Source organism: Crocodylus siamensis, chromosome 6 (genome assembly GCF_052110815.1).
Source record: "Crocodylus siamensis isolate JL-2025a chromosome 6, ASM5211081v1, whole genome shotgun sequence".
Lineage (NCBI taxonomy): Eukaryota > Metazoa > Chordata > Crocodylia > Crocodylidae > Crocodylus > Crocodylus siamensis.
Window position 1 is genome coordinate 47,320,231 of NC_143400.1, and position 14,989 is coordinate 47,335,219.

A 14,989-nucleotide genomic window follows, 5' to 3' on the forward strand; every position below is an offset into this window, starting at 1 on the left:
AACTCAGGGTTGCAAATGACAGTGGTTTTATTGAACAGGAAAGATGGTGATGCTTTGCACCCATACTCACACGCACACACACAATGGCAGTAGGGGTTAAAGAGGCTTGTTGCAGGGGCTGAAGTCCAGGAGAACAGAGAGAGAGAGGGTCCAAATTGTAGGAGGAAGTGTGTGGGTAACATCTACCTATCCCAGGCTGAAATTTGATCCTTGATGGCCAGTCGGGGTCTCCTTCAGCTCAGGGTTGTCCAAAGTGGGTCGCTGGCAGGGCCTCTAGGGTGGATAGGTGGCATGACATGGAGCTGGCCTGGTCCAGATGGAAATGGCATTCCCACTGGGTCTGTCTTCACTGCCCCCTTTTATAGGGGCAGACCTTCTATGACCCTAGTGGCAGGGGCATGCCCAGGCAAGGGTCAGCCCGTGGTGTACTAAGCATGTATATTCGGGGTGAGGACCTGCAGTTAAGGGTGTCTGTAACAGTAAGTTGGCTGCTTTCTGCAGCAGTCTTTGTTTTCAAAATCTTGAACCAGGGCAGGTCAATGCAGGGTGATGGTTGGGCCGTTGAATTAATGGTTTGGTCATTCACAGGGAGCTATTTTTAGACTTACTGCTATTGTCTCTCAAGCACCCTTATTCATCTCTATTCATTCAGGAACCAGTTTACATAGGAGGGGTAGGTATGAGTCACAGTTGCAACATACTGTACAGGGCAGGGGACACAAGATGGAAGCTTGACATACAAAATGGAAACTTGACATTGCTTAATATTACTTTGCAGACATAAGCCTAAATCATATAAATTCAATATAATACAGTAAAAATCAATACAAAAATAATAGGAACATAATACAATACAATATAAAACAGTAAAAATCAATACAAACATACTAGAACACTATTTACAATATAAAAAGGAGCTTATTACTATGTGGGAGTATACAAACTTAGCTTGGCTTACCTAGTATTACTTGTAATCACTTATAAGGGGCAGAGAAAAAGTCAGAAATGGTGAGGTGAAGGGGAGGGAATGTATTTTTAAATAAAAGAAAAACTGGGGGTTGCTAGACAGGAATCAACATTTTGGGAAAAGCTATGGAATTGTCCTGTCTGTGCACCTTTCAGAAAGACCTGCCCACATTTTAACACAATAGCCTAGAGTTTAGAATACTTTCCCAGTGAGCAGGTCTGATTCAATGTCACTTTAACCCACAAGAGTTTGAATTTGCATCCTCTGTGTATTGGAAAAGCACTTAATCCATCAGAGAACATTTAGGTATTATCAACAGCATTCCTCTATGGAAAGGCTGACCCTCTTCAACACTTGCATGTATATTCAATGGATAAACCCACTGGGAAAATCTCTGCCCCATGGAGAACAAGAGCCCAAACCAGAACCTAGGTCACCTTCCCATCTGGGGCAGAAGCCATTTCATTGAGCAACACTCCCCCATAGTGTCCTCATCTTTGTAAGCCCATAGAGCTCATTCTCTTGGTGGCCCCATGGGCCACATTTAAAACAAAGGCTTAAAAAGAGCCTAAGATCAGGCCTGTGCATAACTAGACTCTGAGGCCTTCCCAAGTATCTCCTGGGGTACACATACCCCCACTTGAAAACCCCTCCTTTAAAGGATTGAGCCAGGTGAGTCCTGTTTCCTGCTTCCTCAATTAGGACTGTCTGGGTTTAGCACTTGGATATGAGCTCTTTCATCATGAAGCACTATTTGGATGCCTTGAAAGTCTTCAAGTACCAAGGGAAGAACTGCTGAATGACAACAAAATATTTCTGTGGGTACCTCAAGGAAGGCTGGAGGGCACTGGGTTTTCCCTGGACACTAGTGAGCAATTGCACCCCAGATGACCATTTTAACCTGCATCTTGTTACACAGACTTGGAGCGAGGTGATGTAATTTGGACGCAAGGAAGGAATAAGGAAGGGAAAGTGTCCTCCATACAAGAGACCTACAAGTGGCCTAACTCAACGCCGACCACAGATTTGCCTTCTAGCTCAGTAACTCATGGCATTCTGTGAATCCTGGCTTTGACTCCTGGCTGTCTGTTAACCAGCCTTTTATTTGCCCTGTAAAGTAGGTGACCTACCTGCACCACATGTGCCACAGTCTCTAAGAGACTGGGCAAGGGAGGCATGGGTACATAGGCCTATTCCCTGAAAAGGAAAAGGGGATGGTCAACACTTTAGACTTTGTGCTGGCAGTACCAAGGGCAAAAAAATTCTGCTTCAGATATTGTGGGAAGTGCACCACAGCTTGGAGACCACATACGTGAAGTGCCCTTACTGGCTCACATTATCCCAAAGCTTGTTGTGAAGTCACATTTACAGCTAATACACTGTAAGCCATCCGTGTACATTTTTACAGTACTGGGAAATCAAATCTGAATCATTTTGACTGCTTGTCTGTTCAAACCTTCAGAAATGGGCCCTGCCGATACTGATTGAGTTGACCTATAAACACTTGTTCTTAGAAAATTGGGGTAAAAAGTGGATAAATACCATTGGATAGGATTTTTATAATATGTTCACCTGCCAATTACCTACAGATAAATCAATATTCAAAGTGAGACAAAACAGACACATCAATCTAAATCTATCATATGTTGGCTTGCAAAACAGCCAACTGCAAAACACTCTTAGCTAATTACACCAGAACTACTAGGTCCCTGGAGTACACGGACTATATTTAGATACTCAAATTACTGTTAAGTCTCAAAGCTTGAAAAAAATATTGGCTCTTTTTTTCTTAGAGGGGAGGAGCAGTAAGAGGACATATTTATACTGGATGTACAAACAAATAATACTCCATCACCTTGAGCTTTTTTCAGGGTAAAGGGTAACATGTATTCATGTGTCTGATGTTTGTGAGAGAGAAAGAGAGATAGGGAGAAGGGAAGTGAGAGGGAAGAGATAGAAATGTAGACAAAAGGTTGAACAAATCATGAGTTTGAGTTCACTGAGTCTGAATCACTGAGTTTGCCATGTGGTACTCACTCTCATTTTGAATATTTTCCTCCTAAAACACTCCCAGTGACATCAGTAGCCCCATTCCTTGAATAAAACAGTGTAGAACTTCAGTGGGAGCATCAGAATCTGTTGTCTATCTCTGCTATTGAACAGACATCACATGACCATTTTCTCCACGGATTTCCAGTAAGTGAAATTATATTTTATTTTTTTAATCTACTGGGTGTGAGTGTGGGTGAGATTAATATAACAGTATATGCATGCACACACAAACACATGTGTGTATGTCATTTAAAAAAAATGTAACAAAAGTTACTGGAAAGGCCTTATGTTGAATATCATACACAATTCTTGTTACCATTCTTTAAGAAAAATGTTTTCAAACTGTAATATATGTGAAGAAAACTAATCAGGATGATCAGGGTTTTAGTATAAGACAGTGTTTCTCAACCTGTGGGTCGTGACCCAAAAGTAAGTCACAAGAATATATGATAGGGTTGCAAACAAACTTTAAAACTGGATTCCCCTTTAAAGGAGAAAAATGTGGGAAACTGTGGCTTTTCCCTTGCACACTAGCAGAGTCCCTGCCTCGGAGGGGCTTCTTGGGGGTCCCTGTGCCCCACATACATCCCTCTCCCCCACCCCACACACTGTGGAGCTGGAACATGGGAACAGTGGGTCAGGAGTGAGGGGTACCGGATCAGGTCTAGCCATGGATGTTTACAAATGGGTCCAAGTACAAAATGAGTTGAGAACCACTGATCTAAGAGAATTTGGCTTCTATAACTTAGGGGACAAGGGGTGTAACATGAAAAAGGAAGTTTTCTGCAAGTATATCTGGGGACGGGAGGAGGAAAGGAAGGTAAAATATCTTTTTCACTGAAAGAATAATGTAAGAATAAGAGAAGCAAAGGTGTATGACCTGTCCATAAATTCCTCTCACCTGAGCGTTAGAGAGGGAATAAATTCTAGGTGTGTACAAAATATATTGGGCTGGACTTAATGGTGCTTGGGTATCTCCCAGGGCAAGGTCCTTTGGGACAGATCCACAAAAAAGCTGATGCACCTCCATTAGAATAAGGTGAAATGCAGGTTCACACCCAAAGTTGCAAATGTGAATGCCCGTGTTAACTGTAACCAAACCCTAGACGTGCCTAGACCCTATGGGCATCTTTGGGTTTGAATTTCATGTTTCCCAAGTATCTAGAATTGAACCTTGATGCTAGGTCAGGACAGCCTTAGGCTATGTGCTGCTTTCCAGCTTGTTTATAACTAAACACTGTCAGGATTCAGAAATTATGATGTGTACTTCTGCTTAAGAGTCCTGAAAATCCTAATTTTGTGGGTGTTTCCAGAGCATGCTTAATACACACGCAGAGGATGGGTTTTTCACAAAATCTGGTGGTGGCCACACTCTTGTCGTAAAACATGACTGGCTGTGGTATTGGTGCCACCTTACTTTTAACCAGTTGCTCAGTGTTTAACACACTTGCCAAGCATATGGAACTCCAGTATTAAATTATCTTGTCTGCCTGAAGGGGCTCAAACTAACACCCCACAGGAGACCACTAAAACACCAAAGGCATGAGGCTGAAGTATAGGGTGACATTCTGTTCTTTTCTGGATGCCTAGATTTGGTTGTGTCCATGATGGTTTCAGTCCCCAATATGCCACTTTTGCAAGGGGGTGACATTCTACTTCTGGGTAAGTAGAGAGGCATCCATGTGCACAGGGATACACACCACAGCAATTCTGACCCACTTTGCATAAGCAGCCTTTCTGGGACATAGATGATCCAATCTTTGCATCTAGGAGCCAAGAAATGAATCCAGTTCCACTCTAGCATTACAAGCACTAATTTTGCTATGGATGTCTCCTCAGTTCTGGACTGAACAGTCAGTGCTGACCTAGCTTTTTTCTTCTGGATGACAGTTTCATGGAAAATGCAGAAGCACTCCCTTGGGCAGGCACCAGAAACCAGGATTCCCAGCTCTTAGGTGAGTGTCCTTATCATGCCTGTCAGACTGCCTTTAGTGTTTTCTCATTTATGCTTTCTTGCCCTTTTTGCCTTAAGTTCTGTTACGCTAAGTGGCACAGATTCAACAAAAGGGATGTGACTTCTGGGTTGGCTTAATATCATGATGACTGTAGCCCTTGTTCCCAAAAAGTCTGTCTTGTAACGGAACTTCAAAGCATGGAAATCAAAAGGTTGCCAAATTGCCATGGGTAAAAAATAACTGCTAGTCAGGGCTGGTCAAAGAAAGCCATTTTTTTTTCTGGAAAGCTTTGTAATTTGGGGTTTGTTTGTTGGGTTTTTTTAGCCATCATTTCTGTTGTTTCTGTTTTCATTTAACTGTCCATTATTTTAGATTGGATGCAAACCTAAACTGAAACCTTGAAAAAAAAGTCTGTTTTTTGACAACTGGAAACTATATAGGTTTCAAAATCTAAATTTGTTTTTGTGTATATGATATTATGTTCTTTGATAGTACGTATACATTTTTTAAAGTATTTTTTTTGTTTACTTAGTTCATTATTGGCTACCTTCATTATCCAAGTTCAGATAAACATGTACATGGATTTACTTAATTTAAAATACATTAATGCTAGTTGTATAGTACAATGATCCAGTCTTTAAAGATTAATCACTTTAGAAAGGGCCCAGCAATGGCAGAAGCCACATTTAGTTCCTGGCTCTGGAGAGAGATGCATTGGGGGTGCAATGGGCTTCTGCCCCCATGAGTCCCAGGCCCCCTAGGACTCCCTGAGAGGACTCCAGGACCCCCAGTGAGCCTCGAGTTACCTGGAGGTAAGCAGGGGCCCATGGTGGGAGGGATGGAGCCTAGCTGTGGGGAGGCAGCTGAGGGGATCCGAGGCTGGTCCACATGAGTCAGAGAAGTGGGGAGGGAACCCCTGCCTCCTCCTTTGGTGGGGGGAGGGAACCCCTAAACCTCCAAGAGCAGTGCATTGCCAGCAGGTTCTTCTGTACATAAAAACTATTTTAAAAGGGCCCAGCAATGGAAGAAACCATGTTTAGTACCTGGCTCTGGCAAGAGGAGCTCCGGGCCACAGTCCAGAGACTGTGTGTCATCAGGGATGGGGAGCAGGAGATTGACTCCTACTGTCAGGCCCTTCAACCCATGAAGATTGAGGGTTGACCAGGATCACCTTCCAGGGCAAGGGAGGGCTTGAGACTCTCCCACACTGTCCAGCTAGGGGTTTGGACCAAGGTGGTCAATGGCCCCAGGGCCTGCTGCACCAGGGTCCCCTCTCCTCTGGAGCTCTGCAACAGGTATGCACCTCTTGGAGCCCCAGTAGAGCCTGAAGAGATGCCAGCTCCTGCAGGCAAGGAAGGTTCATCAACAGCTACCATCCCTGCTCTCCATATGATGAAACACAGAGTGGTTGTTGTGGGAAACTCCCTCCTGAGGGGGACTGAGGGAGTAATCTGCTTCCCTGACTCCCTAGCCTGGAAGGTATGATGCCTTCTGGGGGCCCGCATCCAGGCCATAGCAGAGAGGATTCCAAAGCTTATCCAGCCCTTTGACCACTACCCTATGCTTCTTATCCATGAGGGCATGAATGACACAGCTCAGAGCAATCCCATCCAGGTTATGAATGGCTACAGGGCTCTGGGAGTGGAGCTTAGGGAGTTGGGGGTGCAAATGTTATTTTCCTCTATCCTCATGGTTACGGGTTATGGGCTGAGGAGGGAGAAACAGATCAAGGTAGTCAACTGAAGACTGTGACACTGGTGTAACTGTGAAGGCTTCGGCTCCCATGATCACAGTCCTCTCTTTGGTAAGAGAGGCAGCAATATGCTGGAAAGAAATGGCCTCCACCTCACTTCACTGGGAAGGAAGCTCTTCTCAGCCAGCATGGCTGAACTGCTTGACTGGACTTTAAACTAAGCTCACCTGGGAATGGGTGGACAACCACCAAAGCAAGCCCACTAGTCAATACCTACAAAAACAACAGGTTAGGGCATCCAAGGGATTCCACTCCTACCCCAGTCCTGGACCGGTGTCTTCCTGGGAATGTAAGAAAGCCTAGGACTCCCAATGGGATGCTTACATGTCTGTACACCAATGTCAGGAGCTTGGGGAACAAACAGGAGTAACTGGTCCTCCTAAACAAGAATGACTATGATCTCATAAAAATAATGGAGACCTGGTGGGACTCCACCTATGGCTGGGCCACAGGTATAGGTATACATTAATCAGGAGAGATTGTGTAGATAAAAGGGGTGGGGGTGTAGCTCTTTATGTCAAGGATAACTACACATCCCTGCAAGCTGATATTGGCACCCAGGGAGGGCAACTAGAGACCCTCTGGATTAAAATACATAGGGAACACAGTACAGGGGACACAATGGTAGGAGTCTACTACAGATCCCCTAACCAGGAACAAAAGCTCAACCAAGAATTCACCAGGAAACTGGCTGAGGTTACACATTCTCAGTGCATGGTTGTCATGAAAGACTTCAACTACCTGGACATCTCATGGGAAGAGCACTCAGCCAAATCTGAATGGTTGCTAGGCTTCCTCACATGCATGGACAAGTTCTACCTGACCCAAGAAGTCTATGGGGCAGCAAGAGGTAAAGCGCTGCTGGATCTGGTACTGGCTAAAGGGGATGATTTAGTTAGCAACCTAAGCTGGAAGACAATGACCACAAGCTAATCATTTGTACTATTTATCACAAAGCTGGCAAGTCAGCCAGCAATGCAGAAGTCCTATACTTTAGGAAAGCTGACTTTGATAAGCTCAGGAGGCTTGTTGTCAAGGCCTTAAGGGACCATGACAAAACAGGGAGAGGAGTCCAAGAGGAGTGGTTGCTTCTTAAGGGAGCGATCCTGATAGCACAAGGGATGTCCATCTCATCTCAGAGGAATGGTAGTAAATGGGCACAGCAAACCCTTTGGCTCAGCAGGAAACTCATGGACCTCCTATGCCAAAAAAGAGAGGCTTATAAAGGATGAAGGATAGGAATCACCACAAAGGAGAACTACTCTGCACTGGTCCATACCTGTAGAGAGCAAACCAGGAAAGCCAAGGCTGCAACCAAACTCTAAGTAGCTATACATATCAAGGACAATTAAAAGTCCTTTTTCAGATATGTGGGGAGTCTAAAGAAAAGCAAGGGTAACATTGGACCCTGCTAAACCAAATGGGACAACTGACAACTGATACCCAGGAAAAAGCTAACCTGCTTAATGGGTATTTTGTATCAGTTTTTCATCAACCCAAAGGGACTGCCCTGCCAACAAGATGTGGGATGGCCAGGGTGAGGGTGAATTTACACCCAGCATCAGTGTAGAACTTGTAAAGGAAGAACTTGAGAGGATGGACACCTTAAAGTCAGCGGGCCCTGACAGATTGCACCCCAGAGTACTTAAGAAGCTGGCAGGAGTCATAGCTCAGCCACTGGCAAAGATTTTCCAAAACTCCTGGTGTTCAGGTGAAGTACTTGAAGATTGGAAGAAGGCCAATGTGGTGCCCATCTTCAAGATAGGGAGAATAGTAGATCCAGGGAACTACAGGCTGTCCCAGGGGGACACAAGCAGTGGGCCCAAAACCCTCTCCCACAACAGGACCCAACACAGGGCCGACTGACCTTGGGAAGAGATAGAAAAGCCCTGAGGACAGAATAAACATACCTTTTTTAGAAGAAACAGGGCCAGATGAACCACACCAGAGCAAACCGTCCAGGCAGTTTATCAGCCACTTTTATTGCTGGCTGGGAATGGCACGGGTGGATGACATCATTGAAAAATGCCACCCAGCTGATTCAAAACCCAGCAGCAGGGAAATGGCCAGGGGAGCACCACCAGAGCCAGATGGCCTGGTGGGGTGACTGGGCCAGGGAGGATGGCATCAAGGGACCTTGGGGCATGTGAGTGGGGTGGCCCATACCCCAACCTTTCCTTTTTGTATTTTAATTTTTTTGGAGTCATCCTGGGGCCCTGAAGGAGGGAGAGGGGCCATGGGCAACTTCCACTTATCAGGAGAAGCCAGAACAGCACAGCAGGTAGTGACATGGTAAAGGAAGACCTGATGCTTTGGCAGGGGTGGTCTGATGTCCTGTGGTCATCTCGCACAAAAAGAGGCTGGGAGATAAGCAGGGAGAAGAGGAGGCAGGTGAAGATAGCTGGTGATCCAACATCTGATCATCCTCAGGGTTGGCACACAGCTGGGGTGTAGTGGAGGTGGAACCCCAAGAATGCTTGCTAAGGGCAGTGCCTGGTCCACAAAGAGCTATGAGAAGGAGCCCCAACACTGAAGAAAAAGACCAAGTCGTGGCATTCAATACCAACAAATGTAAGGTACTCCAGAGGAGAGCCAGGTGCATGACCAGAACACAGGAGAATAGACCTTATGAAGAGAGGCTGAGAGCCATGAGACTCTTCAGCCTGGAAAAGTACAGGCTCCGGTGTGACTACATCAGGGGTGTGCATCGGGATCTGGGGGAAACGTCTGTTCACCATAGCACCCCAAGGGATGAAAAGTTTCAATGGTTTCAAAGTCCTCCAAGACCATTTTAGGCTGGACATAAGGAAAAATTTCTGTACTATTTGAGCCCCCAAGGCCTGGAATAGGCTCCTGCCAGAGATGGTGCAAACACCTACTCTGAACTCCTTTAAGAAGTGGTTGGACGCTTATCTTTCTGGGATCTTTTGACCCTAGCTGACTTCTTGCATCATCATGTGACTGACGGTCAGGGTTGGGAAGGTACCCGATGACTGTACCTGTAATTTTAACCAAACCACGTCCTGACAGAAAGCAAATAAAAGCAAGGTGACATCAGATTAATTTGTATGCCTCTTCTTCTGAATCAAGGAGCAAATATGTATTAAGGCCAGTTTTAAATCCCTGGATTACATAGAATTGACTAAATACAATAAGTCAGCAGTCACATCAAAGAGATGCCACAATTGGTACTGAAAAGAAACAATATATTGCTGATGGGCATGGTTTTGGTTTCCACATTTCCAATACACAACATGAGATACCTTGAGGAGACTGATTTAGAAAGTTCTGGTTTAGCATTATCTTTCAATCAGGAGCCTTGGAGTTTTCTGAAGTGGACCATCTATTTGGAAGGTCTTGCCTTACAGTATGTTTCCAGCAAAAGAGAAGAACTATAGATGTTTTTGTCTTGCATGTTTAACATGAAGGGCTGAAAAATATCCAGACAGAGTAGATTTTTTTTTTATGTTGAAAATTACAGATCTCTGCTTTACCAGCACTCTTGAGCTGTGATAATTTAATCTAAGTCATGGTAATTGTACTGCTGTAAATCCATAGTAATGTAATAGTGAGGCAGACCTATTGATACCTCCCACTAAGAGAGAAGAGATACTGAGTTTGATTTTGGCATGTCTAGGAAGTCATCTGAAAATAATTACATGAAAAGGATGCGATTTTCATTTGAGATTATTCCAAAATTGTTTTTTTCCCAGTGCAACTCCTCACAACGGTTTTGGAGTAGGAAGTATGTGATTGTATTATATGGCAACATTTTCCAAAAATTCCTTTCAATGGTTCATAGGAGATTGAATACTTGAAAACTCATGGGTCAAGTTGTTCACACTGGTTAGTGGCAGCAGATACTAAAATGACACTGATTCACCCTATTTTGTTCCTTGGCATGTAAAACTGAATATATGAACTGGTACAGAGTTCAGTGTCATTTTTCTGCTAAACTAGCTGGCGGGCTTCCTCTTGGCAGGCTATGTACTTCTCCAAGAACTGTCCACCCAATTGGTCTGCCCACGAGCCAGAAGAATTGTCCATGGTCCAGGTACCCAAAAATACTAAGGTGTAGGGCTGTGTGAAATTTTGCTGGCTGTTTCAATTTAACACTGTTTAAACAAATTTCCAGGTCAAAACAGTGAAAGAAAATTGAAATGAAGAGCTTTGAAACAGCCTTGAAACAAAATGAGGCTAGTTGAAACATTTTGAAAGTTTCAAAACATTTTGAGTTTTGAAGCCAGCAGCAAGGAACAGCAGAGAACCAGGGTACCAGCAGGGAGTGCAGCCCTGGCTCTCCATGCCTCCCACTTCCAAAAGCCAATAACAACCAGGCTTAGTTCCCCCCCCCCAGCATTGTGATCTGTCTTGGGGGGGGTGTAGAGTCAGCCCAGCTTGGCTCCCTCCCACCCCTCTCGCTGTGATCAGGTGTGGGGACAGAAAGACTCTCCTCCCCCGTGCCTGATCGCAGCGTGGGGTGGGTGGAAGTGAACTCAGGTGGGCTGACTTCCCACCCTCAGCAAAACATCAAAACAGCATTGAAACAGCCTTTCAGTTTCAATGAAATGGAAAGAAACAGCTTTTTCAAATCAAAATGAAATTCAAAACGGAACCCTGTTCCTTCGAACCATCAAAACTGAAGGCAAATTGGAATGGTGCCATTTCGCACAGCCCTACTAAAGGTGTACAGTTCTTGGCTGTCATCAGGATAAGTGTTGCATGTTTCTTCCTATAAAGTCAAGATTATGAAAGCCCTGATGGGTCTCTTTCTAAATGAAGCTTATCTCTCTACTCCTAAAAAGAATGTCTAGAAACTTGGGGAACCCCCACAAGAGTCACGGCTCTTGGAGCTTCTAGGTTCCTTGCCACACAGTGGGGACTGGGACCCTGGAAAGCCTAGATGAAGCACCATGGCTCTTTGGCAATTGAATAGCATATAGGGACTGGTAAATCTAGGGGTAAAATATTATGAGTTGCACCAAAACCAAATTTCTAACAAGTGAAATTTCTTCTGAGCTGGAAAACTGCTTCTCAGTCAGTTTGATTCTTCAAGTCCATCAGCCAGCTTTGAAAAGTTTATGTAGTTCCTATAGTACTTTATGTCTGTACTTATTTTTATTTTGTGGAAATTCCTATTGCTGCCACTATATTAATTCCAAATATTTTGCTCTTCTTACAGGTCACCACCTGGGAATGGAAAACCAAACCACTGTGACTGAGTTTATTCTCTTGGGACTTTCTAGTGACCCACAACTCCAAATTTTACTGTTTGTTCTGTTTTTGGTGATATACCTAATTACCCTACTGGGGAACACAGCCATCATGGTGGTGATAAGAGCTGATTCTCAACTTCATACCCCCATGTATTTCTTCCTGTCTCATCTCTCCTTTGTTGATATCTGCTATTCTTCAGCTGTTGTCCCTAAGATGCTGGTGAATTTACTAGCAAAACATAAAACTATCTCCATCAATGCTTGCTTTACCCAGATGTTCTTCATCTGTCTCTCAGGTACTTGTGAAATATTCATACTCTTATTAATGGCTTATGACCGTTATGCTGCCATATGTCACCCCTTGCATTATGTGGGGATTATGAAGATAAAAGTGTGCAGGCAACTTGTGAGTGTTTCTTGGACAATGGGTCTTATGGATTCACTGATAAATGTAGTTCCTGGATTCAAGTTGCACTTCTGTAGGTCCAATAAAATTGGACATTTTAGCTGTGAGCTTCCCCCTCTGCTAGCACTATCCTGCACAAAGACACTTGCCAACAAAATAGTTCTTCTTTCTTCTGCTGTGGTCTTTGGTGTCAGCCCTTTACTCATCATGCTGCTGTCTTACATCCATATCATCGCTGCTCTCCTGAGGATGCGTTCTGCAGAGGGGAGACGTAAAGCCTTCTCCACCTGCAGCTCCCACCTTACTGTGGTGTGTTTATTTTATGCAACAGCTCTTTTTCACTGCATGAAATCCACCTCCATTTCTTCAGTGATCCTTGATCAAGTTTTTTCAATCCAGTACACCATCTTAACCCCCATGGTAAACCCCATCATTTATAGCCTGAAAAATAAAGAAGTGAAAAGAGCCATGGGCAGGATGTTTAAAAAGTAAATAAATAAAAGTCTCAAGTGATATAAAAAACACAACTGTAAATAGTAAAATTCAGTATATGCACTAATGAAAATACAGAAGTATGAGCAACATCCTGGATGATACTAGAACACAAACACCAAGGACATTTATTCTCATAATAGCCTGGTTTCTGTCTCCCACTGAATGTAGAAAACATTGCATGTGGAGAACCAACACAAGTGTTTTAGCTAGCCTACGACATTATGCCAATCAAGTCAAGGTATGTCAATTAAGCTTGGCTTTATCTTGAATTTTATCCTATGTTGATGGAAATTTGATTAATAATTATTTTAATATACATTATTACACCAAACATACATACTAGCAAAACTGGCTGACTGTAGATACCATAATATGTTTATCCAATGGTTAATTAATATGCCAGTCTTCTTTGAAGGGGACTCAAAAATGTAGAGGATGCAATTCTCTTGACTTAAAACTATTATAATCACTTTATTCCTGAATTGCTTGATGAACCATATTGAATATCTTATCATGCTGGGATTTTTTTAAATAAAGTAAATGACAGATAGATAGAACAGACTAGGGTAGGTAGAAGCCAACTGTAGCAGGATGAGGACAAGAGTCATAGTGTTACCTCCTGCCATCCATCAAAGTCCTGCTTGCTTACTCCCAGGGCCCTTCACCTTCTGTCACCTGCCATGTCTTTGATGTTACTTGACACTAAGATGTGGGGGGACATGGGCACACTGGAAGGATGCAACAGGCTACAATCAGACCTAGACAGGTTACAAGGGTGGGCGGATGAGAATAGGATGGGTTTCAACACAGACAAGTGCAAGCTGATGCACCTCAGGAGGAACAACCGGCACCATACCTACAGGTTAGGGAACTCCCCTCTTGTCAGCACGGAGGCGGAAAGGGATCTAGGGGTCATCATTGACTCCAAGATGAACATGGGCCAGCAGTGTGGAGAGGCAGTTAGGAAGGCCAACCGCACCTTGGCATGCATCCACAGATGCATCTCGAGCAGGACCAAAGAGGTGATCCTCCCCCTCTATGCGGCACTGGTCAGGCCGCAGCTGGAGTACTGCGTCCAGTTCTGGGTGCTGCACTTCAAGAGGGATGTGGACAACATGGAGAGGGTCCAGAGGAGGGCCACTCGTATGATCAAGGGACAACAGGGCAGGCCCTGTGAGGAGAGGTTATGGGACCTGAACCTGTTCAGCCTCCACAAGAGAAGGCTCAGGGGGGATCTTGTGGCCTGTTATAAACTAGTCAGGGGGGATCAGCAGGCATTGGGGGAGTCACTGTTCCCCCGAGCACTGCCAGGAGTGACCAGGAATAACGGTCACAAGCTGGCAGAGGGTAGGTTTAGGTTAGATATCAGGAGGCGCTACTTCACAGTCAGGGTGGCTAGGGTCTGGAACCAGCTTCCAAGAGAAGTGGTGCTGGCTCCTACCCTGGGGGTCTTTAAGAGGAGGTTAGATGACCATCTTGCTGGGGTCATTTGACCCCAGTATTCTTTCCTGCCATGGCAGGGGGTCGGACTAGAGGATCTACTCAGGTCCCTTCCGACCCTAGAAACTATGAAACTTTTGGAGTAATAAATGCTGGGAGACTGCCCAGGCCCCACAGGGAATCTCTTGTCCAGTGTTTGGCCTCTATCACTCTCTCTCAGTATCTCTCAATATGGAATGACTTCAGCACTATAGCTGAGGCCCCAAAGCCTCAGCACTATATCTGAGGCCCCAAAGCCATGCCCATACCTCACAGGTATTACTGTCCAGTCACTTTCCCTTGTTGGATCCTTGGATTCCTTAGCATTCACCCCTCCATTCTTGCCGGCCCCTTTTGGTTAGGTCTGCTGCACTATGGCTTATTAGGTGCCAGCCCTTTCCTTATATTTCCTTACCTTGTGTCCCATCCTGATCTCACCCTCTAGGACAATGGACCCTTGGTCCCAATTGTTAGGGTCACAGTATTTGGATTTTTGGGAGCATTGGATTTGCAGCTGAATAAAAGGCTGTAACCTGTGGCCTAGCAGAGCTGCTAACCACAAGGCAGAATGATATATTAAAAGTAACATTGCAAGATGCTTAGGCAAGCAGTTTCCTAAAAACGTGGTAGTGTGTAGGGTATATGATTCATTGTGTAAAAGGAACA

The 14,989-nt window shown here is 44.6% G+C and overlaps 1 protein-coding gene across 1 annotated transcript; it reads left to right on the forward strand.

Moving 5' to 3' along the window:
* The first annotated feature begins 11,923 nt into the window (after nt 1-11,923).
* Nucleotides 11,924-12,841, forward strand: LOC149862668 (olfactory receptor 5AP2-like). The gene has a single exon (XM_090054042.1). The coding sequence runs from the start codon at nt 11,924-11,926 to the stop codon at nt 12,839-12,841; it is 918 nt and encodes a 305-aa protein (XP_089910168.1).
* Nucleotides 12,842-14,989: the final 2,148 nt, after the last annotated feature.